At 42.8% G+C, this 21,697-nt stretch overlaps 1 protein-coding gene and 1 long non-coding RNA gene across 2 annotated transcripts in view; one reads left to right on the top strand and one right to left on the bottom strand.

Moving 5' to 3' along the window:
• Positions 1 to 305: 305 nt before the first annotated feature.
• Positions 306 to 5,699, bottom strand: LOC308582498. The gene is made up of 2 exons (XR_014005704.1): positions 5,609 to 5,699; positions 306 to 5,441 (listed from the first exon to the last, which is right to left on the bottom strand). It is a non-coding gene; the product is annotated as an uncharacterized lncRNA (long non-coding RNA).
• The window catches only part of LOC308582444 (solute carrier family 22 member 4-like), a 50,878-nt gene continuing 34,832 nt past the window's right edge, over positions 5,652 to 21,697 (top strand). The window contains exon 1 of the mRNA XM_081185570.1: positions 5,652 to 6,698. Within this exon, the coding sequence (XP_081041696.1) occupies positions 5,754 to 6,698 (945 nt within the window). The 5' untranslated portion in view covers positions 5,652 to 5,753. The remainder of the gene's footprint in view (positions 6,699 to 21,697) is intronic.

Below are 21,697 nucleotides of genomic sequence, written 5' to 3' on the forward strand. Positions count from 1 at the left end.
ACATGTCTAGATTTGCTTTTTTAAAAAAAAGACATTAGTGCTAACACATATTTGTGCATGATATGCAATTAGCTCCTTTACAGTTTTTAAGTGTACACTTAAGATCTTTTATGCGTAAAGTGCCCTTAGGATAACTTTGTTCACATTAAGGGAGTCTCCTTTTGAAAAGGGTGGAGTGCTGCTGTTGAAACCTGCACTGATATAGAAAAAATAGGGGTGGTTGGCTTTTGCTCCCCAATTCCCCAAGGGACTGAGTCCCCGAAGTCCATGATCAGTGAGAGATGAATGGATGGATCGAGGCAGGATAAAGTGAAAGCAAGACAGATCTTTATTTTTCTGTTGCAACAGAGTTCCCTCCACTCCTTGCAAGGAGGCAAGAGAGACCCAGAACCAAGAAGAAACATCACTTTTAAGGGTTTGCATTTTGTCGTAGAGAAGAAGCACATCCCCTCTACAAACATTCAGAAATTATATCACACACAAGGTGAGGTTACTGTGGCTCAAACAGGCCAAGGTGTGATATTCCTGAGGATTTAGCAAGCTTTACATAGTTCCAGACACAGTTTACACAAAACATTAGCATTTGATATGATCAGGATGCCGGTCAGACATCCCTCAATGCAGAGCATCTGAGAAGATAATGACAATTAATACAAAGGAGGTTCATAGATAGAGGAGAGGATTGCTATCTACCTACCTGTTCACAGGCAAGGGGGATTTAGGAGGCAGAGGAAATATTTAGAGTCTTCAGGAGATCCAAGATGGATTTTGGATTGCTCTCCTGTACAATTTTAGACGTGTGGTTTATATACTTATGTATGTGTATTTTTGTTGTGCAATTATCAACATTTATTCTATATCTGAGACCTTAGAATTCCTATAACACACCTTACACTCTCTTTCTCTCTCTAGAATCATTCTACTTTCATTGAATACAGTCATACCTCAGGTTGAAGTAGCTACAGGTTGAGTGTTTTCAGGTTGCGCTCCACAGCAACCCAGAAGTAACAGAATGCGTTACTTCTGGGTTTCGCCACTCGCGCATGCAGACGCTCAAAATGACGTCACACGCATGCGAAGAAGCAGTGAGTCACGACCCGCGCAAACATGGGTTGTGTTCGCTTCAGAATGAGAACGAGGCTCCGGAACGGATCCCGTTTGCATCCAGAGGTACCACAGTAAATATATACAGTATGTACACAGAAAGGCAAGCTGTCTAGTAGAGCTTAAAATCTTTGGTCTTCATTTGTAAGCAGACTGCTGTCCTGAGGATTTTGTCCTCTCTTTGTAATTAAGTGAAGTCACTCATCTAAGACCATCTGCCAAATCCAGCTGTTCAGAAACAGCAGAATGCATATTAGATCCAAATGCACATAACAGTATATTTCTTGGAGAAAGGCCATAGCCCACTAAGGTACTTATGTAGACCTACTGGCCTCCATTTTCATAATTAAAGCAAGGTCTGGAGAACCTTGCTTAAATTCACTTTTTTGTAAGTGAAAATGGAAGGCCAGTGAGTCTACACAAGTACCTTAGTGTACTATGACCTTTCTCCAAGAAATATACTGTTATGTGTTTAAACAAGTTGTGTTCAACTTCTTGTATATGCTACCCGTAGAAATTATAGGATATTGTATAGAGTGCATTAACTTGCTTGACATGTTACAATCTCAAAAGTGTGCTTCCTGTTAACATTTGTACCTCCTCTCCGCTTGCTGGAAACCTGGCCGTCCTTACAAGTGAGGCAGCAAAAGCTTCTGTCTGCTTGAACCCTCATCTCTCCTTCTGCTCTTGGCAAGCACACACACAACATGACTTCTGAAGACCATTACATACCCACTCATTAACAAGAGCAGTTTCTTGCCAGAGGAAAGAAAGAATTGCTGGCCTGGCCTTTAAAGAAAGAAAGAAAAATCTTGTTATCTTTAGTTCAGAGAGTTCCATTCCTTCTCTATTACACAGCATTTCCAGCAAAGGTTACAGGGGCTGGGACAGCAATAACCCTATCTCCCAACGCAAGCCTATAATTGCTTGATGTGAGTCAGCTGATAGGTGAAAGACCCAGGAAAATGCAGATAAAAGTTAAAGGTAATGGGAGAAATTCAGCATCACCGTCTTCTAATCATTTGGCGCAAGCATTTCTGTTTGCCAAGAGGAACAATCTCCTCTCTCCTCCCCTGCATGCTGTGTTGAGGGTTCTTCTGACTCTCCCAAGTGAATTTGGAGAAATGCGTGGACAGGAGGAGGAGAAGAAAAGCCCTGTTGCATTAGCAGGAGCCCTTGGACTGACTTCTACTAGAATGCAGAGTTAGCTGAATCTAGGCCAAAGTCTTATTTTTATTAAAAACAACTGTATTTTAAACAAATGTGTAGAGTGAGGTCTTAAATTTTAATAAATATTAATAAATATACTCAATAGTAAGAATATTTCATGGCTGCCTGACCCATTATATCTGGTATATAGGCCGTGGGATAGCTCAGTTATTAAGAGCATGAGACTCATAATTTCACAGTCATGGGTTCGAGCCCCACATTGGGCAAAAAGATTCCTGCATTGCAGGGGGTTGGACTAGATGACCCTCACGGTGCCTTCCAACTCTATGATTCTCTGAAGATACTGAGTCATAATTAAAACCTAATTTGGAACTGCTTATGATACTATATTTATAAGAAATATGGAGTGGACTTGTAAATATTACACCTTTCCTTTTGATTTACTCAAGCGTACAATAAATTCACTAACCAAACTATGTCATATATTCAACTGTTCTTGTAATCTGGATATTGCCTGAAAAGTAGTGTTTAAACTGTTCTAGACATCTTCATTTTATCTCATTGGTGAAATGGGATTCTGAAGCTATTTATGAAGACCACCAGGCTGTTGTTTCGTGTGCTTTGTTCAGAATGCTCCAAGAGAGACACAGAAAAGGCCCTGTTATTTATTTTATGTCCATCCACCACACTTTAGACTGTGGGGAGAATACCGAGCAGGGCTCAGTCCATGAGCAGGACAAACAAACAACCAGTTAGATTAATAATACCAGATATGATTTTGGGAAGGTCTACATACCAGGAGTTGGAAAATATATGACAGACCTACATCATCACACTGTTTTGGCATGAAGCAACATAAAACTACCAGATTAAGGGAGGAACAACTGGGAATACAAGACCCAGTGTGCTATTCGGAAATAATCTATTTTTGTGACATGGTTCAAGAGCAATGTGACTTAAAGGAGGAGGCAGTTTAATATGGGCAGAGATTATTCCTGTGCCCTAAAGATAAAACACAGCACCTTAAATTATGTCTGAAAACCAGAGCAGATGTTATAATTCTCTCTCTCTTTTTTAGGAGAGTTATAATTGTGACCTTCCGGCTTCACTTAATATTATGGTGGTAGCAGTCTGAACCCATTTAATTTTCTTAACTGTCTTTCTTAACATCCCCAGATGTATTGCAATAATGCAACCTGGAGGTGACTAGAACAGGAGAATGAATGAAGTTAGGCCAGGCTTTTCACAAAAAGGGAACCAACTAGAACTAGCAAAGGGGGCACTCCACTACTGCATGATCACTCAGGAGAATGACTGGTTCCAGAATCACCTTCAAATGTCATACCTGATTCTAAATTATGCTCTTCTAAACCAAATGTCTTTTTCTGAGATAATTACTTTACCTGTGATGTCTTGCTTTAAGATAATCATCTTGGTGCTTGGGAGGATAATATGTCATACATTTGTGCCCTAGGCAAACGTGTGCAGGACAGCACACTTTACAGTGTCATAGCCTACCATAACACTTCAGTCTTGGGAACCATTTATTGCTGTGAGGTCCCAGCATTGTATGGGAATTATGGGCATCAAAAGCAGTTAATGCAAAGAACAGCTATGGTAATGCTTGCTTGATGATAAATAAAAAGGAAAACATTAATACAGTATTCTTAGCCTTCACATGAAAGTGCTGGGGAAGGCAGATCTAGCTGTATACTCTTGGAGGGGACTGATTCCAGTGAACTGTTCACAAATTTCCAATGTATTTGCATCTTCAGGCTGTCTTCTGTAACTTGTTTAAATATTTGTTTGTGCACTCTTGATCATTAGTTCACAAGTAGGCAGAGAAGTTAAAGAATGTTCTCATTCTTTTATTCTCTGTTGGTCTATATGTGAAAAGACTCCTTTATCTTAGGCCTCTTTAACCAGGCTTTGGGCTGATTGACATCCAAGGCCCTTTTAAAATGTGATGTGGAAGAGAGGATTATTGGGTTGTCTTTGTTTTTGTTTTTATTATGTATTTTGTGTTTTTCATATTATAATTTTTATGTTGTGAACGATCCTGAGATCTGTGGGTATAGGGCAGTATACAAATTTAAATAATAATAATAATATCATCTTAGGCAAGCCAGCCACCACCAGTGTTTTCAAATTCCATGTTGTGCTCTCCATGAGTCCAAAAATAACTACCGATATAGGATTTGTCATAAATTCAGGGAAACCCCAAGCTAGCAAGCCCCACCTGGTCTGTTGGTCCTTGCCTGCCTTCCGTCAGAACTGACAGCTGTAAATTCATGAATCCTGAGGTCAGGGGTATTACATTTCATTTCACCACTTGAGGCAAAACAGGAAGTGCCACCCTGCTCTGTCACACCACCACCACCACCACCACCCATGGGACACTCACCACCACTGTGCCACCTGCAGGTGGCACTGGTAGCTGCACCATACCCTCCAACATTTCTCTGATGAAAATAGGGAAGTCCCATTCCATCATGCTAATTTTACTAAGGATAAGGATACCATATTTCATAGTACAGTGGTACCTCCGGTTGCGAACGGGATCTGTTCCGGAGGTCTGGCCATGTCCCAAGGGATCCGCAACTGGAGGTGCTGGTTCTGCGCATGTGCGCGATTTAGCGCTTCTGCGCATGCGGCGAAACCTGGAAAAATACTCCCAGGTTTGCCGCATTCGCATCCTGAAGTTTACGTAACCAGAGGGATACATAAGCGGAGGTACGACTGTATGTGAATGTGGTGAAGTGGTTAGAGTGTTGAACTAGGAGCTGGAAGACCAGGGTTCAAATCCTGATTTAACCATGAAGCTCCCTTGAGCTGGCCACTGCTTTTTAGCCTGAGTGTATGTGTTGCGAGTACAAAATGGGAGATATATGCCACTTTGAGCTTATTGGAGGAAAGGTGAAATATAACTGTAATAATAAATAAACAAAAGGCCTGCCTGTTCAGTTGGCATCCATCTGTCTTGGGAGACAATGGAGGAATACACCTTTAAGGGTGAAGTCAAACTTTTGGAAGGTTGCAGGGCTTGCTGTGGCTGTAGAGACCAAAACAAGAGAGACATGTTTCATTGCAGCTGGGGCAGATGAAGGCGTCCAGTTTCACTATTGGCGTTTCTTCTCTCTGCACTCCTCCAAGTGGTCATCCCTTCGCTGGACATATTCAGGACAAAGAAAATAAGGTTCACAAAAGAAATGCACCCTGCATACTCAAGAGTACTTTATCCTTGGGTCATTAAAAAAACCCACCACCCTGTTACATAGCTGTCAACTTTCAGATTTGAAAATAAGATATCAAAATAAGGGATCAGCAGCCTCACCTGTCCCAGGGACAGTCTACGGGATATCTAACAATCTGGGATAGCAGCGAGAAACAGCGCTGGAATAAGGGAATTTCCCGCAAAAAAAGGGGAAGGTTGATATCTATGCCCTGTCATACAAGGTGAGGTGCCGTAATTTTTGAAAATGAACATTAGATTAGCATCTTTAGAACGACACCCCTTTCAAGAAAGTGTTTTAAAGTTCTTTGCACGGTGCTTGGCCACCTTTCTCTTAATAAATTCCTCACAGAAGTTATTTTTGCTTCTGGAAACAGCGCGACCAGCAGCCCACTGGGCAGCGAAAACCAGGGCCTTAGTTCTCGTGTGGCGCTCTCTGCCTCAGTCCACCCCTAGCCCCCCTGGGTGGCAGCCTCCTCCAGATTGCTTTTCCCGCCCAAAGGCCCGGGCGCCGCGAGGCAGCGGAACGCCTTGGGGCGGGCTCGTCGCCGGCGCCTCCCTCCAGCGGCGGGAACCCGCTCGCAGCCCCAGCGAAGGTTATCTCGGTCGGGACCAGTTAGCGCCGGTCGCCCAGGCGAAGGGGGTGTGCTCGGGAAAGGCGGAGTCCGCCGGGGGAAGACCCCACCTCCGGAGAGATGACAGAGCCAGTCAAGAGAGCGCAGCGCGGCTCCCGCTGCCTCATACCCACTCGGCGGTGTGCGCTCCGCTGCTGCGTCTCTGTCAGCCTCCCGCCGCCGCCATGCGAGATTACGACGACATCATCGCCTTCCTGGGCGAGTGGGGCCCCTTCCAGCGCCTCATCTTCTTCCTGCTCAGCGCCAGCATCATCCCCAACGGCTTCAACGGCATGTCCGCCGTCTTCTTGGCCGGCACCCCCGAGCACCGGTGCCGGGTGCCGGCCAGCGCCAACCTGAGCCTCGAGTGGCTCAACGCCAGCATCCCGCTGGAGGAGCGCGGCGGGCGGCAGGTCCCGCAGCGCTGCCGCCGCTACAGCCTGGAGGCCCTGGCCAACTTCTCCGCCCGCAACCTGGTGCCCGGGCGGGACGTCAACCTCAGCCAGGTGGAGCAGGAGAAGTGCCTGGACGGCTGGGAGTACAGCCGAGAGCCCTACCTCTCCACCATCGTCAGCGAGGTAGGGAGGGGCGGCGGGCAGGCGCCGCAGCAGCTGCTCCGGGAGGCTGATTATTATGACTGGGCTGTGGCGCGTGTGTTTGTGTGCGGAAGCGTCAGCTGTGGGTGGAAGGGAGAATGAACTGTGTGTGTTGCCGGCGTGAGGGAAAGGAGGCGCGCGTGTCTGGAGCCTCGGAGTCAGAAAATGGAGGAGCGGGTCGGGGCTCCGAGGAGGGGCCTGGTCGGCTGCAGCACGCGCAGAAGATGCGCTCCGGGGCCGACGCGCCGCCGAGCTCCCCTTCGTAGGAGCGGAGGCCGGCTCCGGCGCCTGTCCTGGGGGCACGTGTCGCCCGCGCGGTTGTATTCGTTTCTGCTGCCGCCTGGCTCCCCGGAGGAAGGGTTGCATATAGGCTACGCGGGGTCTTCTTCGCATGCTTTCCTGCTTCTCTGGAGAGGTCGGTTGTTGCCGGGCTGGCGGAGGCATTGTCTCGTGCATCGCGCGGCACCTCTGTCCGTTTGCCTCTCTGAAGTCGTGGCACAAGCCTCTGCTCCTCGCCCTTCCATGCGTAGGGACAATGCTGCTTTGTTCGTGATCTCTTGGGTGTGTGAGGAAGGGACCGAGAAAGGCCCTTAGGCAACGTGCATGCATACATTGGGGCCCACGTAACAGATCCCGTTCAATGCATTTAGCTTCGTATGGCTAAGATTCAGCAGTACCATACAGTGGCGTAGCGTGGGTTGTCAGCACCCGGGGCAAGGCAAGTAATTTGCGCCCCCTAACCCGTGGATTTGCGCCCCCTAACCCTAACCCCCAGATGTTGCGCCCGGTGCGGCCGGCCCCCCCTGCACCCCCCACGCTACGCCACTGGTACCATAAGGGACCTGTTTACCCATCCAACCCAGGAAACATTTAGGGCCCCTACTCTTATAGCCGCTTGATGCCACGTCGCTATACGTCACCATTAGACCACTGACTGTTGAACGTGTGGACTGGCTCAATTGCAAAGTGTTGTATGTGCTGTGTGTAGGTGGATGGTTTGGTTCACACGTGTAAATAAACTGAATGCACCCATAACATACTGTGTTAATGGATTCTGCTCTCAAGGGAATCATATTAGAGAGAGAAAATCTGACAGCAAAACACAACACCAGAGTGAGGCTCTAAGTTATCTGATGGATCAGGCTCTTCTGGGTAAGAGAGCCATGATGCTGGGAAAGATTTGTTGTTTTGTACCCTTCTCCCTGCGTGTTGTTCTCCAGCTGTCACTCCCTTCCCAAGCTTCTTCTTACCATATGGAGGAAAACATATAGGCACCCTTATGATCAGCAACCAGAATACTGCATAAGTACCTCCCATTGCCATCTGTATCCTGGACTGGTAGGCTACTGTAAATAAATAAAAAACACAGCTTTGCTAGCATGCTAATTATGTCAGGTCAGATTAGATCAACTCCTTAGAGTTCTGTTGAACTGTGTAAGTGTGGGCACTGGTGTGGAATAACATCAATGTGGTAGCTAAGGGTGTGTCATATAAAGGGTGTTGTCATAATACAATTTTAAAAACATGTTATTTCACCTCCTTAAGGCGAAGAAGAAAGGAGCACAGTCCAAAACAAATTAGATTACCGTAACTAATCTAGGATAAATCTGGTAGTAATAATTACCCAATCTCTACAACTAATCTAGAGATCACATCAGATTTCTCTTTTTTCATTTTTTTTAAAAAAAATCTTCATTTCACAAAGAATTGTTCTATTGGAATAGACTGTTTTGTAGATGAGAGCTGAAACTCTGACTCATTTCTGAAACATTCATGCTTAATATTTGGAGGATTTTGGATTAGGTTAGCCCAACACGTACCTTTTGTATATACTCGAGTAGTAACAATAACAGTCCAATCCTATACCTGCTGACTCAAAAGTAAGCCCCATTGAGCTCAATGGAATTTACTCCCAGTAAACTGGTCAGGCCACTGTTCAGACTTGCTTGTTTGGGAACATTGCCTCATGTTATGGATGCTATCCGGGAGACTGCTTGAAAGACTTATCAATTTAAACTCTATCCTTTCTGTAGTTTAATACTGTTTAGACATTTAAATGAAGACTTGACTATTCTTAACTGACTCTTGTTGGTCCTGAAAATGGGGTCAGTGAAACGGAACATATAGTTATGAATAAGACGCACAAGCCCATTATTTTTATTGTGATCTTCCGAAATATCTGAAAAAGCACCACATCTTACCAGTAGTCAGTGAACTGCAGTTTTAAGTTGATGTGGGGTCTTTCAACAAGATGGCCGTGCATTAAGTCACTGAATGCTATAATGTTTCCTAATACCAGTTGCTGGAGGCCACAGAGGAGAGAGTGCGCCTGTGCTCATATCCCGCTTGCGAGTTTCTCACAGGTTTCTGAGTGGCCACTGTGAAAACAGAATGTTGGACTAGATGGGCCATTGGCTTGCTCTTGCTCTTATTATGTGTGCAGTTGTTTCCCAGTCTTAAATACTTCCTCAAGGTCTTCACTTTGCAGAAAGACAGAGAGAGCATTTCCTAGCCACTCACAAAATAGTTATTCTCCTAGCATTTGTTTCTGTTGTGGTTGCTCTGTTGAATAGAGTTGTACAGGGACACCTACAATGATAAGCAATAATATTGTCCCTTCTTCCCTGCCCTATCAGCATTTTGGAAACCTTGTGTTGAGGTGTATGTTGTGGTTGTTGTTATTAAAAAATGTTTAGATGCTGCTTTTCAGTTTAAAACTGTATACTGAAGACACTCAGCTCTACACTGCCACATCTGAAATCAATTGAGACGATGCAAGTTCTGTACCAACATGGCTCGAGTCAGTGATGGGCTGGATGAGGGCCAGTAATCTGAAGCTTAATCTTGTTAAGATGGAAGCTTTATGGATAAGCGGTTGCTAAGTTTGAGAAATTCGCAGGTTGCCTATTCTTGATAGGTTTGCACTCAACCTTGGGAGTACTCTTAAACCCATCATTGTCAGTGCTTTTTCCGGCACATATACTATCTACACCTGTTCCTTGACAGGGATAGCTTGGTCTTAGTGATGGAGGCTTTAGTAACCTCTACACTGTACTATTGGAATGCGCTCAATGTGAGGCTACATTTGGGGTGGTTTGGAAATTTCAGCTAATGTAGAGTTCTGTAATGTAGAGTTCTGTGGTCCACATTAGCGTATTGCACAGATGCTAAAAGCTCTACACTGGCTTCCGGTACATTTACAAAGTTCAAGATATTAGTGTATAAAGTCCTAATGGCCTATAATGCATTATACACCTACCAGAGCACAACCGTCATGTGGCTGAATCATCCTAACTGTCCCACAGCTAACTCATATTCATTCAGTTTCTGTGCAAACCAAGGTTTTTCACGTTATGGCACCAGTAATTTGGAACACTGTTATAAATAACATACAAATAAGGTGTTAAAACCAATAAAAGCCAATAAGCAAGGCAGAGCTGGTAGGCCTGGGCAAATAAAAAGGTATGGAAGAAATGCCTTAAATAAGTAAATGAAATGTTTTCATTTGCAGTGTAGCCACATGCACTGGCTGCTTAAGAGTTATGCACGCTTTTCAAGGTGTGCCTTATCAGAGGCATAGCTAGGGGGCAGTGGGCACTTGGGCCTGCAGTGCACCTGAGCCACATGTCTCCTGGGAGTGACGTGGTAGCTTGGGTGTCTGCAGGCTCCGTGCTGTCTGAAAGCGCTGCCTCCTCCTCAGGATGCCACTCTACAGCTGAGGGGGAGGCAGCAGGCGGACTGCATGCAAGCTCCACGTTGTGCAAAACTACTGTAAACTACAAGGTATTTCAGCGATGATGGTTTAGACCTTAGCCTGGGGCTTCTGTGCTCCCTCTCCATCCTTCTTTCATGTACTCTGATATCCCTCCCCCCCCCCCCGCTGACGTCCTGGTTTGTTGTAAGCATTACTTCCCCCACTGCATCCAGTCCACGTGAAGCATGTTTTTCTGCAAACCATAGTTGGAAACCATAGGCCACATTTCTGTGTACTCCTAAAGGACTACAGTATTAAAATACGATATATATGTGAACGTGTAGAACAGATGCTCTTCCTTCCCTGTTTTCTTCCCTAGCAACAATTCTTTTTGCCACCATTTTAGCTGCATTTACCCTAGATAATAGCTGTCTAGGCTTACCGGTTGGGCCATCTGTTGTCCATTGTCGATTTTGACAGAAAGCATTAGCATGATACAAATCTTTTCATCTGCATTGTTTCAACATTTGATGGTACTTGGGGGCTAGGTTCTTGGAAATGGGGGCAAAACTACCTCATTGTATTGCTTTCCACACATATACTTTGGCCAGCTTCTACATGAGTACTGTAATTAGAAATGAAGCTAAGGGAGGGCACCCTGTCGAAAGGGCTTATTACTTAGCCAATGTACGTATTCGGGACTGTTTTAAATCAAATTGATCTTATTTCTACAATTTCCATAAGTGAGATCTGCATATTTTTCTCTGTGTGTTTTGAGTTTTTAGGCCAAATTGAACATAAAATACGTGACTTAGTTGGGAATGAGTGGTCCTGTGTGCTTCCCCAATCCCAATCTGCTAGCTTCTTCCCCGTGCAAGCCAGCTTCAGTACTTTGATTCTGGTCTCTTTAAACTAGTTCCCCATTATTATGCCTAAAACAGAAAACTAGTTTAATTTCACTTTTTCTATAAGACATGATCAGAAGCCACAATCAAACTGTGGTTTCAGATCCTGATGAATCAACCAGCACTGAAGTGCAATTCAGTTTATGATTTAATGGAATAGCAGACCAGATTCAGTCTGGTGCATGGATAGGTGCTGGAAGTCTAAGGAAAAAGAGGGTACCTTTTGCCATATGTGGTGGTTATGTAAGATCGTGAAAGCTTTTTGGGAAATGATTTATAATGAACTGGGGGGGTGTTTGAGGTATCTTTTATTTTAAAAAACAGAAGCTTTACTTTTGGGAATAATAGGTCAAGCGATACCCACATGTCAGGGGAAAAAGTTTATTATGTATGCAACAATGACTTATGATTATTTACGCTCAGAAATGGAAAGAAGAAAAAGCTCCAACCAAGGAGGACTGACAGATAAAACTGATGGAGTATACAAATGGAAACACATGTGGTTTCATTATTTGTATGCTTTGTTATAAAATTGGAAAAGGATAAATAAATTATATTTTTAAAGGATTAATCTGGTGCATGAGGGGTAGAGCAAAGGATAGGTAGCACAGTGGACCTGACACTTGTTCCTGGCATAAAAAACACTATGGTTTGTTAAGCCAGGAACATTATGTCAGAAATATCTCTGGATCTTGTTAGCTTTTTCAGCCTGCTTCCATGATTTTATCCCTTTGTTTCATTTTTACTTTCCCACAGGTTTCCAAAGATTGGTACCAGCTTTTTATTTTGTCAGAATTTGCCCTGAAGGCAGGCTTGTTGCGTTTTAGGCTCATGGACATTTGCTTCTTAGGCTAATACAGGTGCTCTATTGTGCTTGAACTCTATGGTATTTCAGTTCATTGCAAGACTTGGTTTATTATCAATTCACCATGAGTTACAATTTATTAATATAACTGTAGTTGCCCATATATTGACTGTCTTTGTGTTCAGTGTTACAAACAACACAGCAAGGTATTTATGTCAGCAATGTTCTGTTCTCACCCCACTATTTTGATTACTGGTGAAGGCTCGGGAATGTTCACAATTATTATTGCGCAAGAAAGTATTAACCTGTTTCAGAATGTTGTTGTTCCTTCTGAACACGAGCAAACTTGCAGGAATTTGCACCACTTCCTGTTCCCTTTATGGTTATTATTCCTACAGTTGCAGACCTACTGATATTTCTTTGACTTTTACCAATTTTTTTAAATTCACAAGTGGCATTGTTGAGCCAGTCAGTCCCCTAGCTAGGATAAAGCTCAGGGGCTTCAGCAGGTGTGGGCAACCCTTGTCCCTCCAGATGTCGCTGAACTACAACTCCCATCAGTCTCAGCAAGCATGCCCAATGCCTAGGAATGATGTGAGCTGTAATTCAGCAACTTCAGAAAAGCCAGACATTCCACACACTTGGGCTAGGAGATGCAGCAAGCAGGGTGATATTGAAAGGAGATGGGGGCTATGAGAAAGCAGCCTTTCCACAAAGTGTGTATTGTGAATGTGGCAGGAACAACATGATTGCTTTGCTTTTATGTGATGGAGGGCTGGGTAATTGTGAAGTGAAAAGCTGGAAAGAGCAGAACCATGCCAAAAATGGTACTTCGGAAGTATCTATTGTGTGGTTTACTGTGAACATTTCCAAACTGGTGTTGGTTATGGGAAAATATGACTTCTTTTTCCTTTGGGGAGTAGTAAAATCTCTGACGTTTTGAGATTTTAAAAAGTTACATTCTTGGCCCGCAGTTACAGAAGATTTGTAAACGCAGAGAGAAGAGCAGAAATGCACCATCACAGGGGTTAGACTGGAGAAAATAAAGTTCTCTCCTTTACTTCTGTTTTTCCTTTGAGATAGAAGAACCGAAAGCATATTACAGGAAATTAACTCATATTGGCCAGCACTGTGCACATTATGAGGTAGAAATCAGAAGAAAGTGTGAAAATCCTGTCTAGCCTATGATTTAAAAGTTGTTGCAGGATCATTTGGTTTTCAGGAGCAAACTAGATAGATGCAAATTATATAGATTAAATTCATCTATGCATTTAATGCATAGGCTCTTAAAAATGCAGGTTGCATTAGTTGAGAAGGGTTGATAATGAACTGTATCAGGACAGGCATGGAGAAGAATTCAAACACTTTCCTCCCCTGCAGTGTCCTGAGGAGAACCCGTTTTCTCAGACTAATATCTGCTGTGGGGAGGGATTTTCCCAGTGACTCAATGCATGGCCAGAAGGAGCCAGAATGGAAAACTGCAATTTATAGTGAGCCTGGAGATATAAAATATCTAGATTTTTTTTTTTTAAAAAAACAAAAGCTAACTTAAACCCAACTTTTATTTATATCCCACTCCATCTTATTAAATTATACAGCATTGAAAATAGTTCCAGCATTATTCATGTTTATTTACCGGTTAGTGTCTGAAAGATCCATAGCTTCCTATTCAGAACTTTCACTTGGAGTTTCACAGCTTCAAAAAATAAAAGACACTTGAATCAAAATAATACTTTCAGTTCTTTCATGTCTTAGTTTGTTCCTTAATTAAATGTGGGCATCAATATTCATTTGATGAGACAAATGAAATCTGAGACAAATGAGAGCTCAAAGGATTCATTGTTCAAGGCCTTGCCACCATGTTACAGGAGCAATATGCTTGTGCAGACACCCAGATTATAAACATCTAAACATGGCACTGTATTCTTCAATATGTAAAAGTGCTTAGGGCAATGGCCGTAGGGAAGCCCCCCCCCCCCCGGTATCTAGGTGAGCGTGCATACATTGCACTAACAAATTTAAGCTGGGCCAACAAACAGCTGTTTCCCATTCATGTCTCTCCCTTCCTTTGCACTTCAGTAGTATTTCTTTTCTCTAGTTTTGTTTCATCTATAAGGCAGCAATTTCATGTTCTGGTCATCTTTAGTTTGTACACCAATATGTTTTTGGTTTATTGTTGCTGTCCTTTTTAATGCAGTGGCCAGACATTGCTCTGATTATTTTTAATACAACCTAACTGAAATGATTTCATTAATATGATTCCATGTCATTTTGATGGGTGATGACAGTTGCTGTTGAAAATAAATAAATGCCACAGTCTCTTGTAATGGAGAGCAGAAACACTAAAGCTGTGGTTCTCTGTCTTTGCTTCACTAAGTCTTCTATTTTTATTTTTATTTTTATTTATTAGATTTATATGTGTTTCTATGCTTTCTTATAAAGTCTGTGGCCAACACTCTGGTAACCTCTAGGTTGGATTACTTCAATGCATCATGCGAGGGGCTGCCTCTGAAGGTGGTTCAGAAACTTCAGCTGGTGCAAAATTTGATGGCCAGATTGCTCACCAGAACAAGATTTGAGCTGATCCTGGCCAGACTGCGCTGGCTGGCAGTTAGTTTTCAGGCCCAATTCAAAGTGCTGGTGTTGACGTCTAAAGCCTTACATGGCTCAGGACCTCAATACCTTAAAGACTGGCTCTCCACGTTTGAACTGACGAGGACCCTGCACTTCTCATCTCAAGCCCTTCTCTTTGTTTCCCCTACCCAAGAAGCGGAGGGTGACTACATGAGAACAGGCTTTTTCTGTGGTGGCTCCCCATCTGTGGAATGGTCTCAGAGAGGGTTGCCTAGCACCATCATTACGTGTCTTTAGGTATTCAGGTCTTTGGCTATTAAATAATCTATGACAGGCACCCCAACCTTTGGCCCTCCAAATGTTTCGGACTACAGTTCCCATCATCCCTGACCACTGGTCCTGCTAGCTAGGGAATATGGGAGTTGTAGGCCAAAACATCTGGAGGGCCAAAGGTTGGGGATGCCTGAACTATGACCTGTTAAATGTGTGTGGGCATGACGGTTATTATGATTATTTTATTATGTCGTTGTTATGCTCCATAAATTAGGTTCTTAATAGTGTACAACACCAATCTTTGAATAAATCAAATAAACAAAAATGCCAGACTGCTATGTTGATTTTGCCAAAATAAAATTTTCCATAGAAAGGGGGGCATTTGCCATTGTTTCAGTATGTTCCAGACTGCAAAGTATGTTTTGGAAAAGGGCTGCATGTTATGGGAAGTAGTCCTAATCCACTTTAAGTCATGGGATCTGTGACACTTACTTTAATAGAATTAGGATAACAGCTAATTTTCTTTTCGGGGAAAAACCTAAATATGTTTCATAAGACTTCAAACACACAGCTTTCCCATGGAAAAAAAGTCAGTCTGATATCAATTTAATAATGCAGTCTACGCATATAAAACAGTACATTTTTGTTGCCTCTCCCTTTTTAAGCTTGTTCCTGCAGTATTATAATTACTTGTGTAGCTTTACCGACAGCAGCATGCTGTGCCTGATGCAGGCTTGTGCTTCTTTACTACCTAATCTCCATACCGGATGGCAAATACCGTATTTTTCGCTCTATAACACACACCCGACCATAACACGCACATAGTTTTTAGAGGAGGAAAACAAGAAAAAAATATTCTAAACGAAACAGTAGATGTATGAGTTTTGTGGTTCATGCTGTGGCCACAGACATGTGATCTGACAGCGAGTTTGGAGTAGCCCAATGCAAAAATCCTTAGGATCCATGTGGATCCATGCTTTGTAACCATGTTTTTGCACCACTGCGGCCCCAGGCAACAGTGGGTGCGTGATTTTTTTGGTGCAAGATGTAGCCATGGACATGCTATGTGATCTGATGGTGAATTTGGGGTGACCCAGTGCAAAATTCCTGAGGATCCATGTGGATCCATGATTTGTAACCACGTTTTAAGTGGGGAGGGAAGGAAAAGCACTCAAGGGACAAGGAGCACGCGTGAGGTGTGTGGAGAAGGATGCTGCTAATAATGCAGAAGAGGGGTATAAGAGGAGAAGGCTCCTCTCCTCTCCCACTTTGCTCCTTTAAAGCAAGCAGGCTCTGCTTTTCTCCCTCCTCCCCGCTCATCCCTGGCTTAGCAAGCTGAAAAACTTTGCTGCTATGTAGCGAGCTGAGTGAGGAGGAGAGAGGAACAGAGAGCCTGCTTGCTTTAAAGGAACCAACTGGCTCCTCTCCCCTCCCACTTTGCTCCTTTAAAGAAGCAGGCTCTCTGTCCCTCTCTCCTCCCCACTCAGTGGCTCTTCTCCTGCTTTGCTGTTTCAAAGCGACCCACGGAGGAGGGAAGGAAGGGGAACCATGGATCCTCTGCTCACAACTGCAGCAGATCCCCCCCGCCACCCATAGGCATTCCCTCTATAACACGCACAGACATTTCCCCTTACTTTCTAGGAGGAAGAAAGTGAGTGTTATGGTGCAAAAAATACGGTACATTTCAAAAGTGAGGGAAATTTTGAAAGCTGAGTGTGATATAACATTACATAGCATTTCATTTTTTAAAAGTTTATTTATTTATTTGTAATTTTAGATTATAACCAAAAAGAAAACATTTCAACAGTAACTAACATTTTAAGCCTCAACTTCCCTCCCCCTTCCTGTGGTTACTTAAAGTTGTTTTCATCTTTCCCTGCATATCCTAAATTATCTTATCTTATTCTTTTTATTCCTCTATTATTATATATGTTTTGAAAACTGCAGGGTTTTACAATAATCCGGCTAACGTCTTAATCTGTTTACAGCTTGTATTTCAATAAACCATTTCCTATCCTTAATAAAGAGTTTGTTATCTTGATTTCTAATTCTTCCGGTAAGTTTTGCCATTTCTGCATATTCCATTGATTTCTGTAACCATTCTTCTCTTGCCAGAACTTCTTCTTTCCATTTTTGGGCAAATAACACTCTTGCAGCTGTAATTCTATACATAAATAAGTTTCTGTACTGCTTAGGTAGCTCTGACCCCATTATTTCCAAAAGAAAAGCTTCTAGGTGTTTTTTTTACAAATATTATCTTTAAAATATTTTTTTCAATTCATTATACAGTCATACCTTGGAAATCAAATGGAATCCATTCTGGAAATATTTCATAATGTTCAAAAACCAAATTGCGGCTTCTGATTGGCTACAGGAAGCTCCTCCAGCCAATCAGAATGCCCTGTCGGACATTCAGGTTCCAAAAGACTGTAGAGACCAATATGGGAGAGGCATGTTTTACTTCAGGTGAGGCAAATGAATGCATCTGGGGTTTTGCTATTATAGGTGCATCATAGCCTTTCTTCTCTGTGATCCTCCCAGTTCTTATTCCTCCTATGGTCACTGCTGTGGATACACGACCTGTGTCTCCAGGCACTACAATAATCTGCAGTGGATTCTCATACAGCAGCGTTAATGTTGCCAGCCTTCATGTCATGATTGCAGACATCTTTGTAATGCAGAGTTGGTCTGCCATAACAGCAGCCATAACAGATGGCCTCCTTCTTTTCATAGACCCAAATAAATATGTGCTAGTTAGATACTTAGAACTGCTTCAGGACCACTGGGTTGAGCGGTTTTAGAAGGTCCATGCCAGCTGTTTAATAAGACAAAGACCAACAAGGCATTGGCAGTATCTGAAGCCATGTGTATTAATTCACTTGACTAAAAGGGAATAATATCTGCCATTTGCAAATCATCTATATCGAGCGTAGAAGAAATCACACAGTGTTTATTGGAAGGCATGTTTGGGAATCCCAATATGTGAACCAAGCTGGAACTCTGTCTGGCAGAAGCAGCCCATGTCATCAAGGATAGTAATGTAGGTTTATTCTGTAATGGACTAGTTGAGCATTTTCCCATGGAAAGCAGTGGTATGTAAACTACTTTCACCATGCTCTTTTTAAAAAAGATAATCATTTTAAAAAATATTGCGCTGGCATTTCTGACTGTTGTGTGCTGTGTATTTACAAGAGATTTACAGCAGGGTGCATTTCAGCTCAGAAGTTCTGTTGCGTTCATTGAAACTTACTTTGCCTGTATGTAGGTGTGTGCACATGCAAGAGAGAGAGGGACCGTGCCCAGGACCAGGTTGTGTATATTGGTTCCTGAAGATGGCCCACCTCAGATGCTCCAGCCAAACCACAGTTTTAGCTATTGGGCATGTGCTGTGGACTTGTATGTCTGTGGCATTTATTATTTCCCTCCTGTACTTCTTGGTTTGAGATACAGTAACTATAAGTACAGTCTTTGACTGAACTGTCATAGACTATTGTCTTGAGGTACATTCTTTTTCCTTCGTTCTGTCTCTGAACATGTGCTTGTGAAAGGCGGGGGTGGTTCTTGTTTGATCCTTAGGTTGGGAGTGTATGGTTAGAATTATCACAAGTATGCGCCCTACCCCTGCTGGGTAGAGAACTACATAAAATAACTTTTTTATTTTTGATTGCCAAGAGATTTCCTAATAATCTGTTTGATTGCCAAATGATTTCTTAATAATAAATCTAAATAAAGTTCCAACACAAACTGCTGTTTCTGTGTATAATCCACTCTGCATAATCCACTGATGTGATTTTAATGCCAGCTTTTGTTTTGGTAAACACATGTAGTAATGATGAATAATTTCCTTTTGCCATGACAACCAATAGCTATTTTGAGTTCCACATGCTTGGTATTATGGTTGCTTTCATAACTCTAGAGCCATTCTTTTTGGCAAGGCATTGTCATCTTAGGTTTTATAAAAGCAGTGAATATAAAACTGCTGTGGCCTTTTGATAGGGTTTTGAATGAAGAAAATTTGTTTTTCACTTTTGTGTATTCAGGGTTTTCTAAGGAATATGTAAATATTGGATCCTATCTTTGTGAAACTTTGCAAGGCTGTGGCCTGTGGCACCCTGGAGCAAAGAGGTATGTTAATTAGTAACTTGGGTTAGTAAATTGGGTAATAGGCTACTAAAGTCTTTTCTATGCCACAAGAAAAGTGTATTACTAGAGAAATTTCTCACATTAGAGAGATTATATGTTCTAATTATTCTCAGAACTAGTGCTCATGGCACAACTTTCTCTTGCAGCTTGCAACCGCGTATAATCTCATATTAATAGCTAGGGTATATCCTTTATTCATATAGGCAGTGTTCCTCTGCATGGGCATAACAGAACTCTCCCTCTCAGCCTCGCCTTCCTGGACATGCATAAGGCCCCATATGCAAACTGTATGTCACAGCACTCTGGAAATGAGGAGGCTTGTGAGTACTGCCTTAATCCCGTCCAGTCCTCCCATTCTGCTCAGTAAAACTATGTCAGCAGCATCCATTTGAGGATTCTGAATGGTGTAGAAGTGCTGACTTGGAATATTTATTTTAAATATCTGTACCCTGCTAGTTAGCTAAAGGCTCTCAGTAATAAGATAGCCTCTACCCTCAGGCTTGGAATCTAAAGTGACGAATGAAAAGGAAAAAAAATACATCTCACAGATGCCAAGCAGATTGAGGATTTAGGTGTAATGAACATGCCAGCATACTGAACATCCTGAAAACAAAAAAATTCCTTCCAGTAGCACCTTAAAGACCAACTAAGTTAGTTCTTGGTATGAGCTTTCGTGTGCATGCACACTTTTTCAGATACCTTTATTTTGACTATGGCAGACCAACACGGCTACCTATCTGTAACTGGAATCCTGAAAACAGCATATCTTTTTGGTATCTGAGAATTATTCTTCCTTTTTGCTCATTATTTTTGAATACTTTCTGGTTTTAGTGTGTGTGTGTTTTCTTAGTCTGAAATACACGATACAGAAGGAAAAGGTTTTGTGACTGAGGAAGAAAACAAATGAGCTTGGGTGCTAGTTCTTAGCTGCATAGTTCTTGTAAGTTCTCACTGCCATTGTTCATTTGGCTGATGGATGGAACTAGGTTTGTCTTCCCTTTGCTATGATGTTCTTTCTGGGAGGCAGGGACAACAGCTTCTCATTGACCCTTGGTTCCCTGGTCAATGATTGAGGCACAGCACCCTGCCCTGTGGTCTCAGAATAACTTACACATGTAGCTCTCCTATTCCTAGTAATATCCCATTGTATGGTTCACAGGCAATGACGAGACAGTGCAATGAAGAGAGAGTAATTTCCCATTGTATGGTTCACGGGCAATGAAGAGAGAGTGCAAACGGGGGTCCAGTGCAAGGAAGAATCCTATCCATAGTGGATAGTTATGAAGTTGAGGGATTGATAATTGCAAAAAGCCAAGGCCAGTCCTTTAGTATGGGATTCCAGTCCCTACTTGCACACTAGTAAATTGTTTTATGTCAAATTTCCAGAGACTTTGCCCTGTGATAATGTTTAATCAAATGACAGAAACTCATTGCCTAGTTAATGACTAACATAGCGCTTCCTTTGTTTTCATACTGATGTATTGGTGCAGCCCTCATACTCAGGTGTTGTTAACCTTGTGTTTGGTAGTAAACCCAAACATAAGAGCTCATAAGAGCTTGCATGTTAGAATACATCCCTTCCAAACCAGCATGTCTTATTTTCTGCATGCAGCCTTAGTGACACCAACTCTCAAATTGTTGATTATTACATTTCTGTCAAGTAATTAATTGCAGTCTACGGTGAACTAAGATCATACTGGCAACAGTTCAACTTAGCTGTTAAAATTCTAAACGGATATGACCACAGGTCTTTATATAACAATAAATAGTAGCAAAGAAAAAGTGTGTGCTATACACTGTCCTGTGAAATGTTAGAACTGGTCTCTCAGCTCTGTCTGTTCCTTCCTTGGTTATGTTACCGGAAAAATCCGAGGGCTCCCTTGGACAAAAACAAAGACACCAACCAGTATAACTTGGAGCAAAACAGCAGCCTGTAGGCTTGGCCTTTATTGAACTGTTGCAACAGGGTGTTCCCCTCACTTGCAGGAGAGAGGAAAGACCCAGAAAGATGGTGTGCAAGACCTTATAAAAACTTTTGAAATTCCCATCCTCTAGGTCAAGCCCACCCCCAGAAACATCATGCATACATTACAGAAAGGAGGGGTTGGCATCATGCATACATTACAGAGAGGAGGGGTTGAGGGAGGAGTTGGTGGTAACCTGAGTGTCCTGTCACCTGGCTGGTTCCTCCTTTCCCCCTGCCCATGAGTCACTTCCAGGAGACAAAGGGGAGTTTGCAGTTTCCTTCCCCCAGAGGGAAGATCTGATCATTGTCCTATGTTTCAGTCCATGCTGAATCCACTCCCATATGCAAGTTCTTTGTGATTTTGATTGTCTTCTGTCTGGGATCATCAGGGTTGGCATAGCAGCTGGGCAGGGCTCCTGTGGATGTGCTGGGATGGTGAAGGGATTATGGCTGACCAGAACCAAGCCACCCCCCTTTGATAGTCCTTGTCATATGGAGTAAAATAAAAATGGAACAGTGCAATCCGATGTATGGTTGATTTTTCTATGAATTTATAACAGAAATGTGGCGTATGTAGTGTGTGAGTGTGTGTGAAGTTTGTACAAACAGAATGATTGGGGT

The sequence above is a fragment of the Podarcis bocagei genome, assembly GCF_964188305.1.
Source record: "Podarcis bocagei genome assembly, chromosome: 2".
Classification (NCBI taxonomy): domain Eukaryota; kingdom Metazoa; phylum Chordata; class Lepidosauria; order Squamata; family Lacertidae; genus Podarcis; species Podarcis bocagei.